This window comes from Salmo trutta, chromosome 27, assembly GCF_901001165.1.
Source record: "Salmo trutta chromosome 27, fSalTru1.1, whole genome shotgun sequence".
Taxonomy (NCBI): Eukaryota; Metazoa; Chordata; class Actinopteri; order Salmoniformes; family Salmonidae; genus Salmo; species Salmo trutta.
The window spans coordinates 23,782,782-23,804,639 of record NC_042983.1 but is presented as its reverse complement, the minus strand read 5'-3'; the positions used below and the strand labels follow the sequence as shown (position 1 = coordinate 23,804,639).

Below are 21,858 nucleotides of genomic sequence, written 5' to 3'. Positions count from 1 at the left end.
TGCTAGCTACAAGTTGGTAGGTACAGTATGGTGTCCCACCATGTGGACAGTTTTCATTACTACACTGACATGGTCTGCGACAGGTGAGATGTAAAGGCATCTCCTTCGATATATGGGTAGGTTCTGATTAGGGACATAATTTCAACTCCGATACATTTTTCAAAAATCAACCCATTCCTCCTAGTTACCTAGTACAATGGCGCATCAATACCCTCTCATTGTTGCTGCAATACCAAAAATATCCAGACAATTAGTTTGCTTGTGCATAACCCTTTATTCATTCCAATGTCAGGCCAGTTCATGTAAGCCTATTTCATGTTTACTCATGTTTCCCGCCCAAATAATCAAAAGGCAAATAAAATAACCTTCAAACAAAACTTATATAGTGTCTTTAAATCCCACCTTTTCACTCCTTATATAGCAAGCAATCAAAAGTATGCAAATCTCTAGCTTCACACAAAATATATTTGCAATACTGAATTGAAACCAGGGGGTAAAATGACAATGTTACAAATTGGACCGCACACTAGTTCTTTAAAGTAAAATGAGGAAAAGGAAAAACTGAACAAAGAAGAAAATTCATATGCATGGTCTAATAAATCAAACGAGGTCTACAGTGCATTTCTCAGCCACCAACACACAACAGGTTTTCAAGCCTCTTTAATACAACTACACTATTCCTTGCATTTCCTCCAGACCGTTAAGAGAATCAGACTCATGCATAGAGGTTCTGCTATGTTCAGGCCATCTCAGCATGAAGCTCAAATATAACATCACTTTCATTGGAAGGGTTTTTGTTAGTTTAGTATAAAAATAAAGTGGCACACTAATTATGCTCCCAACCAATGTTTCAGCAATGCTGGTTACTATACCCATTAAAACGTTTTGGAACAGTGTGCGTCTTTATTGTTTTAGTTTACGCTCAGTCTGCACCTCTAAAAAAGTTTGAGGTGTGCGCCAGCTTCTGCCTTTTACCAGTAGACATTTATTTGAAGACCAAATTCAGGGTTGACAGTGTTCGGACTCATTGGGTTCATTGGGTGTAACGTACCTACAGCTTGCTGACTGCTACCCCAAATATATAATGCATCCCTAAAACTAATTCCATTCTAATCAACCCTAAGTAGATCCTACTATGGTAAACTGATCAGTCTAACCCCAAAGTATGTCTGACAAAATCTTTGTTGTGGAACAAATCTTTGCACGCTCGCATTATTGTAGAATGCATAATAAACCAATTGCATGGTGTTCCAGTGAAGAAATAGTGAGTGGGACTGTGGTGGAGGTATTACTTCCTTTGGCTACATACTAAACATTTTCTCTCCATTGCTTATAATTCTAAAATAGAGCTGCATGGAAAAATGACAGTGATAGCAGGAGATGGATCAAATAAAAAGTGTGAGGGTAAAGGGAGAAGTTTCAACTTCAGTGTAGTCTACTTTGTGTGAACCATGGAGGTGCTGAATAGAAGCTTCTGTTTCTGTTTCTTCTTTTTCCCTCCCTTTTCCTCTGAAAGAGAGTGAGGAATGAGATGAGTATGCAGTCTAACGCCATAAATAAGTCATCAATCACAAGCAAAGACGCAGTGAAAGACTGACCAGGGATGACCAACGGCTGGGTTGGAGCAGTTGGACCTTGGTGCTGCAGGAGTGCCTCCTCAAAGGCCTGGCTGAAAGAGTTCTGGAAACTCGGAACTGGGACCCGGTTACTCTCTCCATCACTCTCTCCATCGCTATCTGCCACTGGAGGAGCCAGCAGCATGTATGATGGAGCAGCACAGAAAAAGAGGAGTCAAACATGGTCCAACACTGCCCATTATTGACACTTCGCTGTCCAATATAGGTTTCAGCTACAATACTTGTCTGGCCAACTGATTTGAGCAAGCACTAACAGACACAGGAGAAATGGAAGGCTTTAGATGTGTAGTTGTCACCTTTCTTTGAGGTGGTCCATGGCCCAGCATCTGCCCTGGCTTTCCCATCTCTCAGCATCTATACAGGGGAGAATAAGGGATGATGAGCAAAAAAGTCAGAAAGTTATACAAATTGTCTATTACTGGTCTACATTGTCAATATCCAAAGGCCGTGATACATCCTGACATCTAAGGTAATCAGTCCATAATGAAAATAATACATGAAGGAGTGAGTAAATGAATGAGTTAGGCCAACAGACCTGAGCGAACGACATGCAGTTAGAGTCATCCTCCACGCTGGGCACAGGGCTGTGTCCACTCAGACTGGGGAACATCAGCCCATCTGCAACAGGGAAATGGTGTTTTCAGTTCACAAGGCTCACACGTCCAAGGCACTGTTTGTAATGCGCTATATTTTGTCCAAAATATGAATTCCATGTCACAAAATCTATTGAGTCGCTAAGACTTAACATTTCTAAACCGATCAAAATGAAGGACATTTGAAAAAGCTGGTCTCACCAGAGACAGGGCTGGTGCTGAGGAATGAGGGAGGGGCTAACAGAAATTCAGGGTACACAGGTGGACTGCCATTGTGAAGTGGGGACCCAAACGCCGGGAACTGCTGAAAATTCTCCAGCCCAATCTGCACCTCTGGATCTGAGAGAGAGATAGAAGACCGTAAACTTAAGATACTCCATCTGACCACAGGTTTTTAGTTACACATTCTACAATGAGAAACAACCTAAAGTAAAATGTACTCACATTTCCCCTGCTTCCTGTTCTCCTCCATCTCAATACGCCTCTCCCTACGCTTCTCATCCCTTGCTTTCTTTTGTCTAAGACGCTTTCTTTTCTCCAAGTCATCTGAGTCACATAAGAATGACGGAGAAAGAAGATTTGGATATGAGGAGTAGTACTGTAACAATCCATGAATAGACTGTGTGTGTGTGTGTGTGTGTTAGGATATCTAACCTGCAAAGCTGTCCAGGGTCTCTTTGGACAGGGTGGGGGGCTGCAGGGCCAGCTCACAGATGCTGAACTCACAGGTGAGCGGCAGGTGAGCCAGGTAGCGGTGTCGACGGCGAATCTCCTTTAGCCAGAGAATGAAAACAATGAAATGAGCCAGAAGAAGAAAAAAAAGTCTTGGTACGTTTCATGAATAAACATACTTAAGTAGTATGTTACAGTTCTAATCACTTACCTCTGTGATAGTCTGCCCCTCAATCTCCACCACAGTGGCAGTGATGGTGTGAGGGCTGGCCTCCAGGCTGCCGTACTCACGCAGCAGACAGCGCACGTTCACTGGGTGCAAAAACATCTGCTGGCAGTCCTCCGCTGAAGGGAGAACGAAAGGAGTAAGTACAGAGACTGGACTTTTGATGACAATATAGATGACAAGGTAGGCATTGAGTGGAGAGACTGATGAAGACATTTTGCTAAAGGGTATCCTACCTTGGTAGAAGTAATAGGAAGGGCCATGCTCTGAGGTTTGGGGGCGCATTGTTTCAGCCTGGCTGGGAGGGTTCTCAGCAGGCTGGGGCTCTGGAGCTGCATCCTCAGTGGACTCCTCCATTACTCTCTCCAGGAGCCCTTCAGGGATCTCTGGTTCCTCACCAGGTGCCTCCTCTGGGTCCTCCTCTGGAACCTCTGCTACCTCATCATCAAATGCAGAGGAGTATTGTAGCACCGGCTGGAAAGAGTAAAACACGGATAATCTCTCAGACCCAATAACATGGGTGAATTTGGAGAGTAATGTTACATAAAGGGGTTTTAAATGGCAACACTTACCTTGGTACTGCTGAAGATTGTCACTACCTCCTCAGGGGAGGGGGGGTCTGCCAGAGTGAGACTTGACAGTTCTAAGTTGTCCTTAGTACATGCCTTCTGGTGCTTCAGCAGAGCCGCCTCTCGCTCCTGGACCACAGCAGAGGAAAGAGGGGGTTAGTTCATGCTACCTAGGCCTATATGACTTGAACTAAGTTTGGGTAACAATGCAGTAGACACTACCTGTGTTTTAAATTACAAGCTAGTTGTTTGTCAGTGTTACCTGGAGACTGCACAGGGCACTCTGGATGAAGCAGGCTGTGGCATCCTCCTCCTGGGTGAGCTGAGCCTGCAAAACAAACTTCTCCTCAGCCACCAGGCCCAGTACCTGCTCTTGAGAGGCAAGCAGCAGCTTGGAGTACGGGCTCAGATGCACATCTACAACACAGGGGTACAACAACTCACATATAGCATACCACAGACACAGTTATATGGTAAACATTGTCATCATCCAACCTTGCCTTCTTTGCACTAACACCTGTCTTTTCTTACTAGCACTGACTTTGCTGATGGCTACCTTAATGAGGAAACATGTACTCACTATGACTGATGTGGTTGTCTCACCTAACTACCTTAAGATGGATGCACTAACTATAAGTCACTGGATATTCAGACCGTCTGATAAAATGAAAAGCTCTCACCTCCAAAGCAAATAGGCTCCTCCACCTTCACCCACTGGGAGGTGGGCATGGCCACCAGAGCCCCCTTCTCCCTGCGCATTAGGCGCATGGTGATGAGGTCACCAACTGCATACTGCCTGGTCTCCATCGCAACCACACTGCAGTGAGATACGAGGGGATAGAGCATGTTACTAACCATTTTCAACCATAATATTTTATTTCCCCTAAGGTGGCGATACAGAATTTTCTAATAAGGCTGTTTAACATCGCTCTCTCACTCTAACCTTTTGAGGTCGTCAGAGTGTACAGACTCATAACAGATGGGGCACTTGGACCAGCTCTTGTCACTGAGAGACAGGTAGTGCAGCATGCATGGCCAGCAGAAGATGTGGCCACAGCGAGTGATATGGGCCGCTACAGGGGGGTAGAGGCAGATGGGGCAGGAGGGAACCTCATGACTGTAGATGCGCTGGAGGGGGGAAATAATATTTGCATTAAAAGTCTAATAAGACGTGGCGATTTCAAGCCAAAGAGATCTGGTGTACGGAACTAACCACTTGCTGCACACAGTCCCAGTTCACAAGAGTGTCTGGGTCAGTGAAGTGAGCCTTGTAGTCCTGGTCATCAGTCACCACAAACTGGCAGCTAAGGCACAAAAAAAAAAGACCAATTAGTTAATAAATAGCAACCTAACAATTCATACTGTACAAAGTAGACTGAATTGATCAGGAGCTCACTTGGCCTGGAGGAAAAGCTCCTTGTTGAAGGGCTTATGCTTGTGGCCCCACTTGTTGTGGCGGCCCCAGTAGGAGTGTTTCTCTCCTCCTAGGCCACCATGGCCCCCACGAGGCTCAAACGTGAAGTTGAGCAAGTGGTTCAAACTGATCTTTTTGGGTCCAGCAAACTGAGCCGGGCTGAACTCGGCCCGGCGGCACTCTGCTACCTGGGGGAAGGGAGAAGAAAATTAGAGCCCAACTTTTCTGATTCACAGGTAGGAATAATAATATTCCAGATAGATGTCCTACTGTATGTGGGTTGATGCTGCCTTGTTTCTACCGTTCAGTGACTCATAATTCTACCATTAATTTGTCAATAAGTGCAATTATATTGATATTAATTCAATGTGGGAATATACAAATATAGAACCTAACTAAGCTCTCTTTTTAATAGACTTTGATGTTATTCCATATCCAAAAAAGGATAAATAAATGTCAATTCTTGTGAACGCTCACCTCTTCACGTCTTCCTCCACCTGCAATGCCATACTGCCGGGCTTCACCTCTCTGGGTAGGCCTCTTGTCAAAATTCTTGCTTTTCTGTGAATTGGTGCGACGAGGGCCAGGGAAACTGTCACTCTTGGGAAGGGAGGGCTCTCGCTTGCGGCTGTAGCGCTTAGAGCTTCCATTATTCTTACCATCTGGGGAGAATGAAAGGGGAAAATATGGAGAGTTATCATTCTAGCACAATTCCAGTGTTTCCCCTAGGACTTATTTCAGCAGTGGTACAGTTTGTGTGTTTTAAAGCCAATTTCCTGCAATAGTGGTGAGGAAGAGCTCTGCGGGGCCTTCGTGTCCGGAAGCAATTTAGCCTTTCATTGTAGTCATTGCACTCTGTAGAGTTGCTAATTTCTCAAGTTTTTCTTGGGTCAATTTACACCTGACATTCCTCGATTACTCATTATATGAATAAAGTCAGGGGCCTCCCGAGTGGTGCAGTGGTCTAAGGCAGTGCTAGCTGTGCCACTAGAGACCCTGGTTCGAGTCTAGGCTCTATCGCAGCTGGCCGCAACCGGGAGACCCATGGGGCGGCGTACAATTGGCCCAGCGTTGTCCAGGTTAGGGGAGGGTTTGGCCGGCAGTGATGTCCTTGTTCCACTGCACTCTAGCGACTCCTGTGGCGGGCCAGGCGCATGCACGCTGACACGGTCGCCAGGTGTACGGCGTTTCCTCAGACACATTGGTGCGGCTGGCTTCTGGGTTAAGCGGACATTGTGTCAAGAAGCAGCACGGCTTGGTTGGGTCGTGTTTCAGAGGACGCATGGCTCTCGACCTTCACCTCTCCCGAGTCTGTACAGGAGTTGCAGCGATGAGACAAGACTGTAACTACCAATTGCATACCACAAAATTGGGGAGGAAAAAATTTTTTAAAAAAAGAAAAAAAAGGTAAAAAGTAGTATATATATATTTTTTATTAATAAAGTCCGATTTAACTCAGTTTAAAAAAGTTAAGGAAACATGACTATACATATCTGTCTGTGTTAGCAAAATCACTACATATCCCATCGAGCCATGCGGGGAGAGGCTATCTGTTGTCACAGTTCCAAGACCAGTCAGAAACGTCCAGCTAACCTTACGCCAAAGACGCCGATGGACCTCAAAATTTGACTTGGATCCGCATCTTACAACAGTCATGACTATTCAACAAAAAATATTTTTATTATTTAGTTACATCATGGTATAACTAGCAAAGGAGTTTTGGCAATGAGGACAAAAACTAATTCAGGAGACAGATTGTAGTTTTTAATATCCCTAATATCAGGAGCTGGCAGCGAAACGGTTCACTGAAACGAATCAAAAGATGTCTATTTAAAGAGGGTGAATCAATATACAATCCCGAAATCAGCTGTAACTGTCAATAGTAAAACAAAGCATAAAATGACGCTAAATCCAGAAAATGTACGGTGAAGTCGCTTCTGAACACTGTATACTCCTCCCCACTCTATTCTACACATTTTGCCATAGGGCCCAAGAGGAAATGTACAGGTTTAAATGCCAGATTCCTATACATTTTGCCATGGCTTCTGGCTTGTTTTTAATGCTATTTTAGTGACTCAAACGGGGACCTCATGCAATGCTTCTTAGTTCTCTCATCTAATAAAAAAAAATATATTAGGTCCTTTATTGTTGAGATATTTTATATCTGGTTTTAGTTGTTTAAGTTCACACTGAAAATGATTTATCACAAAAATTATTTTCAAAAAGCATTTTTTGCAGTGCCTGCCCGCAGCTGCTGAATTAATATAGGTGGGTTGGCTGACAACGTCCCGAAAACGTTGTGCGCGCTTCAATGGGGCAGAAGTCAGCGTGTTGCTGGGATTCTGTATGGCCAGATTGCTAGCAAGATTATAAAGAAACCCTGCCATGTGGGGACTAGTAAGGTGGCTCATTTCATCCTGTTCTTGATACCATGTCTTGTTTTGAGGAGCAAAATGAATGCAAATGAATTACTTAAAAATCATACAATGTGATTTTCTGGATTTTTGTTTTAGATTCCATCTCTCACAGTTGAAGTGTACCTATGATAAAAATTACAGACCTCTACATGCTTTGTAAGTAGGAAAACCTGCAAAATTGGCAGTGTATCAAATACTTGTTCTCCCCACTGTATGTAAATGAAATAAGCTTTTTATTTGTAATACATTAGAAATATTTCTAAAAACCTGTTTTTGCTTCGTCATTATGGGGTATTGTGAGTAGATTGATTTAAATTGATGTTTCCTCATCAATTTTAGAATAAGGCTGTAACGTAACAAAATGTGGAAAAAGTCAAGGGGTCTGAATACTTTCCGAACGCACTGTATCATTCACCAGCCACATTGGCAGAGCACACAAGAGCATACAGAGCATTTGGTAGAAGGAAAAAACAATTATATCCAAAGCCCACATGTAGAAGTTGGTCAAATTGACAAGAAAGGCTACTAAAAGATGACTTTGTCCTTGTTTCTTAGCCAGTTGCATCGTTTGTCACATGCTAGGTTGTTTTTCAATGTTCGTTTGAGTTTGCTGCAACTGTCTGCTGCTAGTGGTGCACAACTCCAGGATTTTGAGTCGACTCCTGTGGTTGGAATCTACTCTTGCTCCCACTCCCAAAACACACTGAAAAAGATGCGCATACAGCACCTTGTTATTGCAGAGTCCTACTAGGAAGACTACATTTGCATTCTAGAGAACTGATATGAGCATGATGCTGCCCATTTGCTCATCAACTTAGACTATAAAAAAGGCCTATTTCGTTTGAATATAGAAGGTGCTGTGTAGGAACTAGTATATTTCAGTGATATTTCTGCTTTGTGCAGCCTTGACGGATCCCATGGAAAGATGCGGTGCATGCTGATAAGCCTATTCTTTGCCATAGCCCTATTCAGACGGTATTACTAGAGACGGTTTTGTATTTATTAACCAAGCATGTGCATTATGCCAGAGGACGATTCACACAGGATTTGTTTTTCCAAACTGAATTGTGATACATTTTTTTTCTCTCCAATTGAATTGGCTTATGACTGAAGCCTACTGTATAGGGTTTTACTGTAGGAGTGAAGATATTCCAATGTCATGTCTAGATTTTTAAAATGATTATTAAACCTTTATTTAATTAGGAAAGGCTCATTGAGATTTAAAATCTCTTTTTCAAGAGCGTCCTGGCCAAGATAGGCAGCACCAAGTCATTACAAAAATTACAGACAAACATGAAAAACTACAAATAATCTAGTAAAAACCATAGAATTCACAAGAGTATAACAAAATCAAAAACAGCAAATTAAAAACATTGACAGGTCAGGGAATCAGTCTCATGATCATTCATCAGTGATTTAAAAATACCAATCGGGACAAGTTCTTCCAGTTTAAAAGTATTTTGTAAGGCGTTCCAAGACGATGGCGCAGAGTACATAAAAGGCAGAGTACATAAAAGCCCTTTTACCAAATTCAGTTCGGACATTTGGAACAGTTAGCAGGATAAAGTCCAGCGAACGAAGAGAGTACCCACCACATTTCTGAACAATAAAAATGCCCAAATAAAACGGTAGTAAACCAAAAATGGTGACTGAGCCTACGAGTGACTAGAGAAGGCCAGCCAACCCTGATATACAAAGTGCAGTGGTGCGTAAGGGTTTTGCAGTTTAAAATAAATCTCAAAGTGCCATGGTAAAGGGTGTCAATTGATCTCAAACACTGAGCGGAAGCATTCATATATAAAATATCCCCATAGTCTAGTAAAGGCATAAATGTAGCTGATACTAGCCTTCTTCTGGCTTCAAAAGAAAAACAGGCCTTATTCCTAAAATAAAATCCCAATTTCAGCTTCAATTTTTTTGTAAGTTGTTGAATATGCAATTTAAAAGAGAGGCCGTCATAAATTAAAATTCCAAGATATTTATACGCGTTACAGTCTCAATGCCCTGACAGGTAATAATAGGTGAAAAGTTCAAAGGTCTATTTCTTGCTTTAAAAAACACCATTAGTTTAGTTTTGTCAGTATTGAGGATAAGCTTCAATTGACACAAGGTATGTTGAACAGTATAAAAAGCATTTTGCAAGTTCTGGAAAGCTTTTGGAAGAGACGAGGCACAACAGTAAATAACTATCATCAGCATAAAAATGAAGTTGCACATTTTGGACATTTTTGTCTAAATTATTTATATAAATAGTGAATAAGAGAGGACCAAGTACAAAGCCGTGGGGCACACCATTACAGACAGACAATTTAACAGCCATAAGCCCATCAAATTGAGTGCACTGAGTTCTATCAGACAGATAGTTAGCAAACCATGCAACTGCATGCTCTGAAAAACCTACACTCGACAATCTCTGCCGCAGTATAGCATGATGAACTGTATCAAAAGCCTTAGAGAGATCAATAAAAAGTGAGACACAGTGCTGTTTTTTGTCAAGGGCTTCAGTGATATCATTTAAAACCGTCATGGCTGCTGTAATTGTGCTATGCTTCTTCCTGGAGCCCGATTGATACATTGATAAAATAGAGTTAGAAATAAAAACTCTTTTAGCTGTTCATTCACAAGGGTTTCAAGTATTTTCACCAGGGGTGACAGCTTTGAGATTGGCCTATAATTATTTAAAAGAGTTGGATCTCCCCCTTTTAAAAGTGGTAGGACAAATGCTGATATCCAGATCTTTGGAATTTCATTACATTCCAGGGTTAGATTGAACTGATTTGTAAGTGGTTCAGCTATGAAATCAGCTGTCAGATTTAAAAAGCAGGGATCAAGAAGATCAGGACCTGCAGGCTTTCTCTGATCTAAGGATTTCAGGGCTTTATGTACCACCTGCACTGAGAATGGCAAAAAGCTAAAGGTTTGACCAGCTCTCACTGTTTCATCCACACAGGGTTGTACAGAGACAGAGGACACTGAATCAAACAGCCTACCAGATGATACAAAGTGCTGATTGAAACAATTCTGCATTTCAGTTGTGTCATATACAGCAACAAAGTCCTTCAATACAAATGACGGTAATTCATTAACATTACCAGACATAGACTTAATAGCCTTCCAAAACTTTCTAGGGTCATTCAGGTTATCAGTGGTAACAGACAAAATATTCAGACTTGGCCTTCCTGAGAAGAAAAGAACACTTGTTTCATAACTGCCTAAAAATAAGCCAATCAGCATCAGAACATGATTTCCTTGCTTTAGCCCAGGCTAGATTACAGTCGTGAATAATACAAGACAGCTCAGAAGAAAAACATGGATTATCCCGCCCTTTAACCCTGAACCTGTGGAATGGGGCATACTATTTGGGAAAAACCATCATGAAAGAATTTCCAGGCAGTTTCCACATCAGGGATAAGATCAATCTTGCTCCAGGCAAAATAAAACAAATCATGAAGGAAAGCCTGCTCATTAAAACACTTCAAATTTCTCTTAGGAATAAAACGTGGGTTTGTCTTAGGAACCTTAGTATTTCTAACAGCAACAACAGCACAATGGTCACTTAAATCATTACAAAAAACACCAACTGCTGAATATTTATGTGGAACATTTGTCAATATCAAATCAAATCAGGGTAGATTTTTCTGGGCATTTAAGATTTGGGCGAGTGGGTGAGTTAATCAACTGGGTAAGATTCATAGCATTACAAAACATTTTTAAATCATCAGACTTGGCTTTAACCAACACCAGTTGAGATCACCAATCAAGATAATTTCACTGTAAAATAAGTTTAGACATAAGGTTCATCAGAGAAGAAAATGCATCACCGAGAGCAGAGGGGGGTCTATAAACAGCCAATCACAGTTATAGAGAGACCCTTTGAAACCTCAATATTCAAAGCAAGAAATTCCAACTGTTTACAAATAGTTAGACTCGTTTTTACATATATAGCCACACCCCCAGCTTTCTTAACTCGATCAGTACGATAAACATTGTAACCACTTATACAAATATCCTTATCAAGAACAGACTTGCTGAGCCAGGTTTCAGAAAACACAATTACATCAGCATCAGTTGATTTAGCCCAAATCATAACCCCATCCATTTTTGACAACATTTAAATGAAAAATACCAAAACCAGATCTAGATTTAAAATCAGAGGGGGTTTGGAGACATTGCATATCAGGGCCAGGGTTAGGCTGCACGTTACCTGATATCAACAATAGAAGAATAACTAGGGACCTCTGTTTAATAACCTTGCACGGCTTCTCTTTTTTAAGAGACCTACAGCAAGCGAATTCTACAAGTGAGTTTCCCGACAATACAAAACAGCCATTTAAAACCATTAGACTTTGGTAGTGACACAAATTCGTACTGTTCACATCATGCCACAAATGCATCGGCACTTGGACGAGTGGACCGAGTGAAAAAGAGCGAGTTCCTGCAGACAAAATGTCTAATGGACAGGAGAGCCCATTGTCAGATTTTTTATTTTTATTTATTTCACCTTTATTTAACCAGGTAGGCAAGTTGAGAACAAGTTCTCATTTACAATTGCGACCTGGCCAAGATAAAGCAAAGCAGTTCGACAACATACAAAAACACAGAGTTACACATGGAGTAAAACAACATACAATCAATGATGCAGTAGAAAAAAAATAAGACTATATACAATGTGAGCAAATGATGTGAGATAATGAAGGTAAAGGCAAAAAAATGCCATGGTGGCAAAGTAAATAAAGTATGGCAAGAAAAAACACTGGAATGGTAGATTTGTAGTTTGAAGAAAGTTAAAAGTTAAAATATAAATAATATGGTGCAAAGGAGCAAAATAAATAAAATAAATAAATACAGTAGGGGAAAAGGTAGTAGTTTGGGCTCAATTAAAGATGGGCTATGTACAGGTGCAGAGATCTGTGAGCTGCTCTGACAGCTGGTGCTTAAAGCTAGTGAGGGAGATAAGTGTTTCCAGTTTTAGAGATTTTTGTAGTTCGTTCCAATCATTGGCAGCTGAGAACTGGAAGGAGAGACGACCAAAGGAGGAGTTGGCTTTAGGGGTGACCAGAGAGATATACCTGCTGGAGCGCGTGCTACAGGTGGGTGCTGCTATGGTGACCAGTGAGCGGAGATAAGGGGGGACTTTACCTAGCAGGGTCTTGTAGATGACCTGGAGCCAATGTGTTTGGCGACGATGATGAAGTGAAGGCCAGCCAACGAGAGCATACAGGTCGCAGTGGTGGGTTGTATATGGGGCTTTGGTGACAAAACGGATGGCACTGTGATAGACTGCATCCAGCTTGTTGAGTAGGGTATTGGAGGCTATTTTGTAAATGACATCGCCGAAGTCGAGGATTGGTAGGATGGTCAGTTTTACGAGGGTATGTTTGGCAGCATGAGTGAAGGATGCTTTGTTGCGAAATAGGAAGCCAATTCTAGATTTCACTTTGGATTGGAGATGATTGATGTGAGTCTGGAAGGAGAGTTTACAGTCTAACCAGACACCTAGGTATTTGTAGTTGTCCACAAATTCTAAGTTAGAACCGTCCAGAGAAGTTATGCTGGATGGGCGGGCAGGTGCAGGCAGCGATCGGTTGAAGAGCATGCATTTAGTTTTACTTGTGTTTAGGAGCAGTTGGAGACCACGGAAGGAGAGTTGAATGGCATTGAAGCTCGTCTGGAGTGTTGTTAACACGGTGTCCAAAGAAGGGCCAGAAGTATACAGAATGGTGTCGTCTGCGTAGAGGTGGATCAGATGTACTCACCCAGTGGCAATGTGTGTTTTCTCCAGAGTTCAGTAAAGTCAGTGCACAAAGCAATACCACGAAAATTGTCATTTTCTCTGAGAAATGTAAAAAATAGAGGCCAAGGAAGTTAAGAGGAGAGAGGGACAGCGTGTATGTATGAGTCTAAATGTGAGTGTTTGCGCGTGTGAGTAGATTGGGTGTTGAGGTCGATTGAGAGAACGGGTTGGGGATTGTTGAACTGTCACTGACAGCCAGGTAAAGAGCAAAAAGGAGCAGCTTGGACGAGACACTCCGCGGACGAAGAAGGAACTCAGGCCAGCCAGAGATAGGGTTACTTTGGTAAACTTCAAGTAATGAAGTGCCGAGTTGAGGGAGACTCGTGATCTTTACACCAGCAAAAACAAAATAGTTTGCACTACACAACAAGGAAGTTACTCAAATCATAAATAAATAGGTTATTAGTAGGTTAAAATGTACTAGTCACAGACAAACGACATGACATGCTGCCATCTTGGATTCGTGTTTCTCATATAAGTGATAATAGGCAATACTGATTAGAGGTCGACCGATTAATCGGCATGGCCGATTAAATAGGGCAGATTTCAAGTTTTCATAACAATCGGTAAATCGGCCTTTTTGGACGCCGATGATGGCAGATTAAATTGCAATACACGAGGAGACTGCGTGGCAGGCTGAGTGCTGCATCAAAAGGACCTTGTGGCTGCACGGAGCCAAGGTAAGTTGCTAGCTAGCATTAAACTTATAAAAAACAATTAATCTTCACATAATCACTAGTTAACTACACATGGTTGATGATATTACTAGGTTAACTAGCTTGTTCTGCGTTGCATATAATCAATGCGGTGCCTGTTAATTTATCATCGAATCACAGCCTACTTCAACTTGATGATTTAACAAAAGCGCATTCGTAACAAAAGCACAATTGTTGCAATAATGTACCTAACCATAAACATCAAGGCCTTTCTTAAAATCAGTACACAAGTATATTTTTTTAAACCTCCATATGTAGTTAAAAGAAATTCATGTTAGCAGGCAATATTAAAAAGGGAAATTGTGTCACTTCTCTTGCATTCTGTGCAAGCAGAGTAGGGGGTATATGCAGCAGTTTGGGCCGGCTGGCTCGTTGCGAACTGTTGAAAGGCCATTTATTCCTAACAAAGACCGTAATTCATTTGCCAGAATTTTACATAATTATGACATAACATTGAAGGTTGTGCAATGTAACAGTAATATTTAGACTTATGGATGCCACCCGTTCAATAAAATACGGAACGGTTCCGTATTTCACTGAAAGAATAAACGTTTTGTTTTTTCAAAATTATAGTTTCTAGATTTGACCCTATTAATGACCAAAGGCTCATATTTCTGTATGTTTATTATACTAGAATTAAGTATATGATTTGATATTTGATAGAGCAGTCTGACTGAGCGGTGGTAGGCAGCAGCAGGCTCGTAAGCATTCATTCAAACAGCAGCTCTTAGCAATGCTGGGATGCACAGTGCTGTTTATTACTTCAAGCCTATCAACTCCTGAGATTAGGCTGGCAATACTAAAGTGCCTATAAGAACATCCAATAGTCAAAGGTATATGAAATACAAATGGTATAGAGAGAAATAGTCCTATAATAACTACAACCTAAAACTTCTTAACTGGGAATATTGAAAACTCATGTTAAAAGGAACCACCAGCTTTTATATGTTCTCATCTTCTGAGCAAGGAACTTAAACATTAGATTTTTTACATGGCACATATTGCACTTTTACTTTCTTCTCCAACACTATCTTTTTGCATTATGTAAACCAAATTGAACATGTTTCATTATTTATTTGAGACTAAATTGATTTATGTATTATATTAAGTTAAAATAAGTGTTAATTGTTCATTCAGTATTGTTATAATTGTCATTTATTACAAATATATCTAAAAACAATTATTATAAATATTATTATTAATATTTATTTATTTTAAATCGGCCGATTAATCGGTATCGGCTTTTTTTGGTTCTCCAATAATCAGTATTGAAAATAATAATCGGTTGACCTCTAATACTGATAACTCGTGCTTGGGTGCCAAATGTGTAGGTGTCCCCATAATATTTGTGACCATAACCATTATTTTAGTGATCCATGACCTCCTAAATACAATGCCCCCTATCCTGCTGATTTGAGCTGCTGAAACGTATTCATGCCAGTGGACCCTAAAGTGAATTTCCCACCTGACTGCATTATTTGCATTGCTTTATCTGCCTTTCACACAATTTCCCTGAGGCACTCTGATGTAAAGTATAAAACAAATCAATCTAAGGAAGGGGTGAAGATTATGAAGATCTTGCTGATATTATTACTGTTGTATGAAATACCTACAGTGCCTTCAGAAAGTATTCATACCCCTTGACTTAAACCACATTTTGTTATGTTACAGCCTGAATTCAAAATGTATTAAATAGATGTTCTCACACATCTACACACAATACCCCATGACAAATTGAAAACGTTCTAAGAAATGTATGTAAATGTATTAAATGAAATACAGAAATATTTAATTTAATTTGTATTATTGACTGTATGTTTTGTTTATTCCATGTGTAACTCTGTGTTGTTGTATGTGTCGAATTGCTATGCTTTATCTTGGCCAGGTCGCAAATGAGAACTTGTTTTCAACTAGCCTACCTGGTAAAATAAAGGTGAAATAAAATCAAAATAAACATAAGTATTCACACCCCTGAGTCAATACATGTTAGAATCACCTTAGGCAGCGATTACAGCTGTGAGTCTTTCTGGATAAGTCTAAGAGCGTTGCATACCTGGATTGTACATTATTTGCCCTTTATTCTTTTCAATACTCTTCAAGCTCTGTCAAATTGGTTGTTGATCATTGCAAGACAAACATTTTCAAGTCTTGCCATAGATTTATGCAGATTTAAGTCAAAACTGTAACTCAGCCACTCAGGAACTTTCACTGTCTTCTTGGTAAGCAACTCCAGTGTAGATTTGGCCTTGTTGAAGGTTATCGTCATGCTGAAAGGTGAATTTGTCTCCCAGTCTCTGGTGTAAAACAGACTGAACAAGGTTTAACTAAGATTTTGCCCATGCTTAGCTCCATTCCGTTTCTTTTTATCCTCCCCAGTCCTTAATGATTACAAGCATACCCATAACATGATCCAGCCACAACTACAGTTGAACATATGGAGAGTGGTACTTAGTAAATGTGTTGCATTTACCCCAAACATAACACTTTGTATTCAGGACAAAAATGTAATTGCTTTGCCAATAATTTTTGGGCAGTATTGGTTAGTAGCTTTACATCATTTTTTTAATATGTAAAAAAAAATGTAAAACATAATTCCACTGACATTATGGGGTATTGTAGGTCAGTGACAAAAAAAATCTAAATTTAACCCATTTAAAATGTGTGTTGTAACCCAAAATGTGGAAAAGTCAAGGGGTGAATACTTTCTGAAGGCAATGTATCTAAAAGACGACAATACTGAAAGGCCTATTGGTGAAAAGTAAACAAAATCCTGCCAGCCATCTCATTTTCAAAAAATCCTAGACAAAGTAAACATTGAGCAAACTGTGCAAGCTGATATTTAAAACCCACATGACTAGCACTGGGTAGGCTGTATGGACTTAAGCACAAGCCAGAACAAGTCAACTCATAAATGCATACATTTAAAGTGATAGATCACTCTAAAATCAAAGTTGTCAGGAGTTGTTGGACCTGTTGTGTAGCTCCTGTTAAAAACCTATGCCTCAATCCCAAATGAATGGCAAAGGGAGACAATCTACAATGCTAAAACTAGATGGTGTCCTCCACTGTCTAGGGCCTTTATAACTCATTTTTACCCAATGCATAGACACTAACTACATTAGCGCCTAATGACAATAGTATCTGGTGGCCGGGGGTTTTGTTAAGAGCCCCGAAGCTCGTTCCGAAAGTTAAAACGCATCGCTTGCGGTTCGGTTATGGAAACATAAGTAACTTATCTTTCATATCAGCAAAAAATAATATTCTAAAAAATGTGACAATTACTACACACCTTTATAGGGTAAGGATTCCCACTCGGCCATACTTCGATGCTACTGCGGTTGTTTACAGAAAACAGACAGAGATATACCTGTGCCAATTAGCTATCTGCATGTCCGAACACCTGTGTGTAAACTAAAGACTGACCCTACAAACGTGTTGTCACAAAAAAAATACTGTTGGCTGCAACTGTTATAAAACAGTGTACATTAAGTGTATATTTCGCATTTGTGAAATTATTTTGATGTGATATGAAAGTAGAGGGCTTTAGATTTCTAGAACCTTAACGCAATTGAGAATCAATTCACATGTCGATGGAGTATTTGGCCGTTTTGGCTGCCAGAACAATTCACCTCTATCAGAACATGTAAGGTCCTTGGACTATAAGTTGTAATGTAAGGCTACTTTAGTCCATTATTGGGCTAGCTCACTTTTAACTCCACCAGCCCCTGGTGTTAAGTAAGCACTCAGTGTATGCATGAAACAGACCCTTTGAATAACTCAATTCTCAACTGAACAATAGTTAACCTGTGGTTAGATATATCAGCATTATTTATTGAATATACAGTACCAGTCAAAAGTTTGGACACACCTACTCTTTCAAGGGTTTCTTTATTTTTACTATTTTCTACACTGTAGAATAATAGTGAAGACATCAAAACTATGAAATAACACATATGGAATCATGTAGTAACCAAATAAAGTGTTAAATCAAAATAGATTTTAGATTCTTCAAAGTAGCCACCCTTTGCCTTGACAGATTTGCACACACTTGGTATTCTCTCAACCAGCTTCAAGAGTTGATCACCTGGAATGCTTTTCCTACAGTCTTGAAGTAGTTTCCACATATGCTGAGCACTTGTTGACTACTTTTCCTTCAGTCTGCGGTCCAACTCATCCCAAACCATCTCAAATTGGGTCGAGGTCGGGTGATTCTGGAGGCCAGGTCATCTGACGCAGCACTCCATCACACTCCTTCTTGGTCAAATAGACCTTACACAGCCTAGAGGTGTGTTTTGGGTCATTGTCGTGTTGAAAAACAAATGATAGGCCCACTAAGCGCAAAACCGGATGGGATGGCGTATCGCTGCAGAATGCTGTGGTAGCCATGTTGGTTAAGTACCTTAAATTTTAAATAAATCACTGACCGTGTCACCAACAAAGCACCCCAATACCATCACACATCCATGCTTCACAGTGGGAACCACACATCCAGAGATAATCCGTTCACCTATTCTGCGTCTCACAAACACACAGTGGTTGGAACAAAATAACTCAAATTTGGAATCATCAGACCAAATTACAGATTTCCACAGGTCTAATGTTCAATACTCGTGTTTCTTGGCCCAAGCAAGTCTCTTATTATTCGTGTCCTTTAGTGGTTTCTTTGCAGCAATTCGACCATGAAGGTCTGATTCACACAGTCTCCTCTGAACAGTTTATTTTTTATTGAACCTTTATGTATGATGTTGAGATGTGTCTGTTACTTGAACTCTGAGAAGCATTTATTTGGGCTGCAATCTGAGGTGCAGTTAATTGCCGATTTCTGAGGCTGGTAACTAATGAACTTATCCTCTGCAGCAGAGGTAACTATGGGTCTTCCTTTCCTGTGGCGGTCCTTATGAGAGCCAGTTTCATCATAGCGCTTGATGGTTTTTGCAACTGCACTTGAAGAAACTTTCAAAGTTCTTAACATTTTCAGGATTGACTTAAAGTAATAATGGACTGTGGTTTATCTTTGCTTATTTGAGCTGCTCTTGCTATAATATGGACTTGGTCTTTTACCAAATAGGGCTATCTTCTGTATACCACCCCTACCTTGTCCCAACACAACTGATTGGCTTAAACACATTAAGGAAAGAAATTCCACAAATTAACTTTGAACATGGCACACCTGTTAATTGAAATGCATTCCAGGTGACTACCTTGAAGCTGGTTGAGAGAATGCCAAGCACATGCAAAGCTGTCAAAGGCAAAGGGTGGCTATTTGAAGAATCTCAAATATATCTTGATTTGTTTAACACTTTTTTGGTTACTAAATGATTCCATGTGTTATTTCATAGTTTTGACATCTTCACTATTATTCCACAATGTAGAAAACAGTAAAAATAAAGAAAAACCATTGAATGAGTAGGTGTCCCCAAACCTTTGACTTGTACTGTATATGTGTAGAATTCTATGGAATGTGCAAATATCCTTAACTTAAGCATTGGAATCTTGGTGAATGTTTAAATGTTGGGTGTGTTCATAACTTAAATGTGGAGTGCCAGAGGGCGCTCTGGTCGTTGGTAAATTCAGAGAGTTTCGCTCTCAGAGCACACACAAAACGCTCTGACGGAGGAGTAGGGTTGATCTGAGCGTTCTGACCTCACAACGGCAATCAAGCACCCAATCTAGCTGGCTGACTTGCTAGCTACTTCCAGACACAAATGAGAGACCACCTCACTCTGAACATTTTACTCAACCTAGCAGAGCTTGTTAGGCTGTTATGTTATCCAGAGCATTGGTGACTAACTGCAACTGGCAACAATTGAAATACGCTTTTTTTTGCAGATTTCTTTACCGACTCGGGCTCCCGAGTGGCGCAGCGGTCTAAGGCACTGCATCACAGTGCTAGAGGCATCACTGTAGACCTCACTGTATCACAACCGGTCGTGATCGGGAATCCCATAGGGCAGGCCACAATTTGCCCAGCGTCGTCCTGGTTTGGGTTTTGCTGTGTAGACAGTCATTGTAAATACGAATTTGTTCTTAACTGTCTTGCCTAGTAAAATAAAATACTGACACCGTCAACGGGTGTTGAGCGTTCGTAAATACCTCAGTTATTCTTAACTCTTGCACACTCAGACGAGACTGGTCTGAAATCGGATAGCCAGAGCGAACGCACCCGTTCTGTCAAGACACGTCATCTCCCATATCAAGTAAACAAACCATGCACTACTACTAGGCCAGCGTTAAAGCTAGCTAACTAGTTAGCAAGCTAAGACAACGTTGGGTGGGTCGTTAAACCAGTCAGGAAAGATGAACTAGGATTTGGTTCGAATTATTAATGTTCACCTGTTTTCGGTTTAGATTCGCCAGCTGTTGGGCCTGTAGAACGCGGAACCTTGTTGCTGTTGGCATTGCTGTTTGGATTCTTCTCCATAGTTGTCTCCTTTCTGCGAGAGGTATTTAGGCCGCGCTCCAGGGAGAGAGCGTCCGAGCGCTCTAGCATTAAATGGGGCAAAGGGAGAGGAGACCGGGTTGTTGCGACTGCGGGTCAGGCCCTGATTCATTTCTGTCAAACACAGAAACTCCATCACGGCGACATATTGATAAACAAAACAAACAAGAGAAAAATAGAGACACAATTTAGGCGTCTCAGTAATGGAGGCTGTGTAGAAAGAGAAAACGAAGGCTCACACCGCGGGGCCAAGACCCCGTAAAGTTCTGCTTTTTCGCGTTCTGGGAAACACTTGGCCCCAACAAGGCGTCGACCGTTCTCCAAGGTCTGTCCAAACGGACACTTGTGCAGTTTTCCACCAAAAATATGATCGCATGGACGATCTCCTACTAATGGCAACAGGAACCATAAAGACCCAGTTGAGATCGGCGTGTTTGTTCTTTTGTATGGGGAGGGATTATGGGAAATGTAGTAACAACCCAACATTTTTGAACTCATCGATAGCTAACGTTAATTATTAGCATAGCAGGTTAGGATAACTAACGTGGAAGACTGAAGCTGTGTTCGAATCTTTATTTATTTATTATTATTTTCTATTATTCATAATACAAAAATCAACCTACATCAAACATGTCTAACAAAACAAAACACAGGTATTAACAAGAAAATACTCAAACATACAAAAAATATCAATAAAATAAAACAAAATAAACAATTTTAGTGCAATTGTATTCACTGTGAAAAAAATCTTATAATAATGATTCAGGAAAATGTTATTCTTGTTGTTATTCGCTAGGGTTAATGTTTTAATAAGATAGTTGAATTCAATCCGAAAAATGTGTAATTGTGGTATAGAATTTTGGATTTTTTGTTTGTGTATGAAGTATTTGGCAACAAGAATTTAAAAAATTACAATAATTTCAGTGGTCTTGTTATCATTTCAATAGTAACATATATATTTCATGTCAAAAACATAGGCAGTGTTCATAATGGTAAATAAGTATTTTGCAAGTTTTTCCCAAAATTCTGACACAAATTTACATTCAAAGAACAAGTGAGACAGATTCTCACCTTCTTTTTCACAGAAAATGCAGACATCATCCATAGCCACAAATTTGGATGTCATAGAATTACATGGATATATCTTATGTAAAATTTTGAAGTGCACTTCCTTAACTTTGTTTGGTATACAGTATTTGTAAGGCCTTAACCATGCATTTTTCCAGACAATGTCAGGAATAAGCATGTTCCAGAAAAACTTTCCTCTCTGTGTAAGTTGGATTTGTGAATGAAGAATTTGTCTTATATATTTATTACAACAAGATCTCTCAAGTAAGCCCACGCCTTCCAATCTGAGTTCTGGATAAACTTTGTGATCATT

At 40.4% G+C, this 21,858-nt stretch overlaps 1 protein-coding gene across 1 annotated transcript; it reads right to left on the bottom strand.

The window, feature by feature from the left end:
* Positions 1–254: 254 nt before the first annotated feature.
* On the bottom strand, positions 255–20,937 carry LOC115164649 (RING finger protein 10-like). Its single transcript, XM_029717351.1, has 17 exons — positions 20,372–20,937; positions 5,589–5,773; positions 5,094–5,299; positions 4,911–5,001; positions 4,641–4,825; positions 4,378–4,514; positions 3,960–4,114; positions 3,701–3,826; positions 3,365–3,602; positions 3,114–3,247; positions 2,885–3,002; positions 2,675–2,776; positions 2,432–2,569; positions 2,173–2,255; positions 1,934–1,991; positions 1,599–1,742; positions 255–1,509 (listed from the first exon to the last, which is right to left on the bottom strand). The coding sequence occupies exons 1-17, from the start codon at positions 20,526–20,528 to the stop codon at positions 1,436–1,438; spliced, it is 2,331 nt and encodes a 776-aa protein (XP_029573211.1). The 5' UTR covers positions 20,529–20,937; the 3' UTR covers positions 255–1,435.
* Positions 20,938–21,858: the final 921 nt, after the last annotated feature.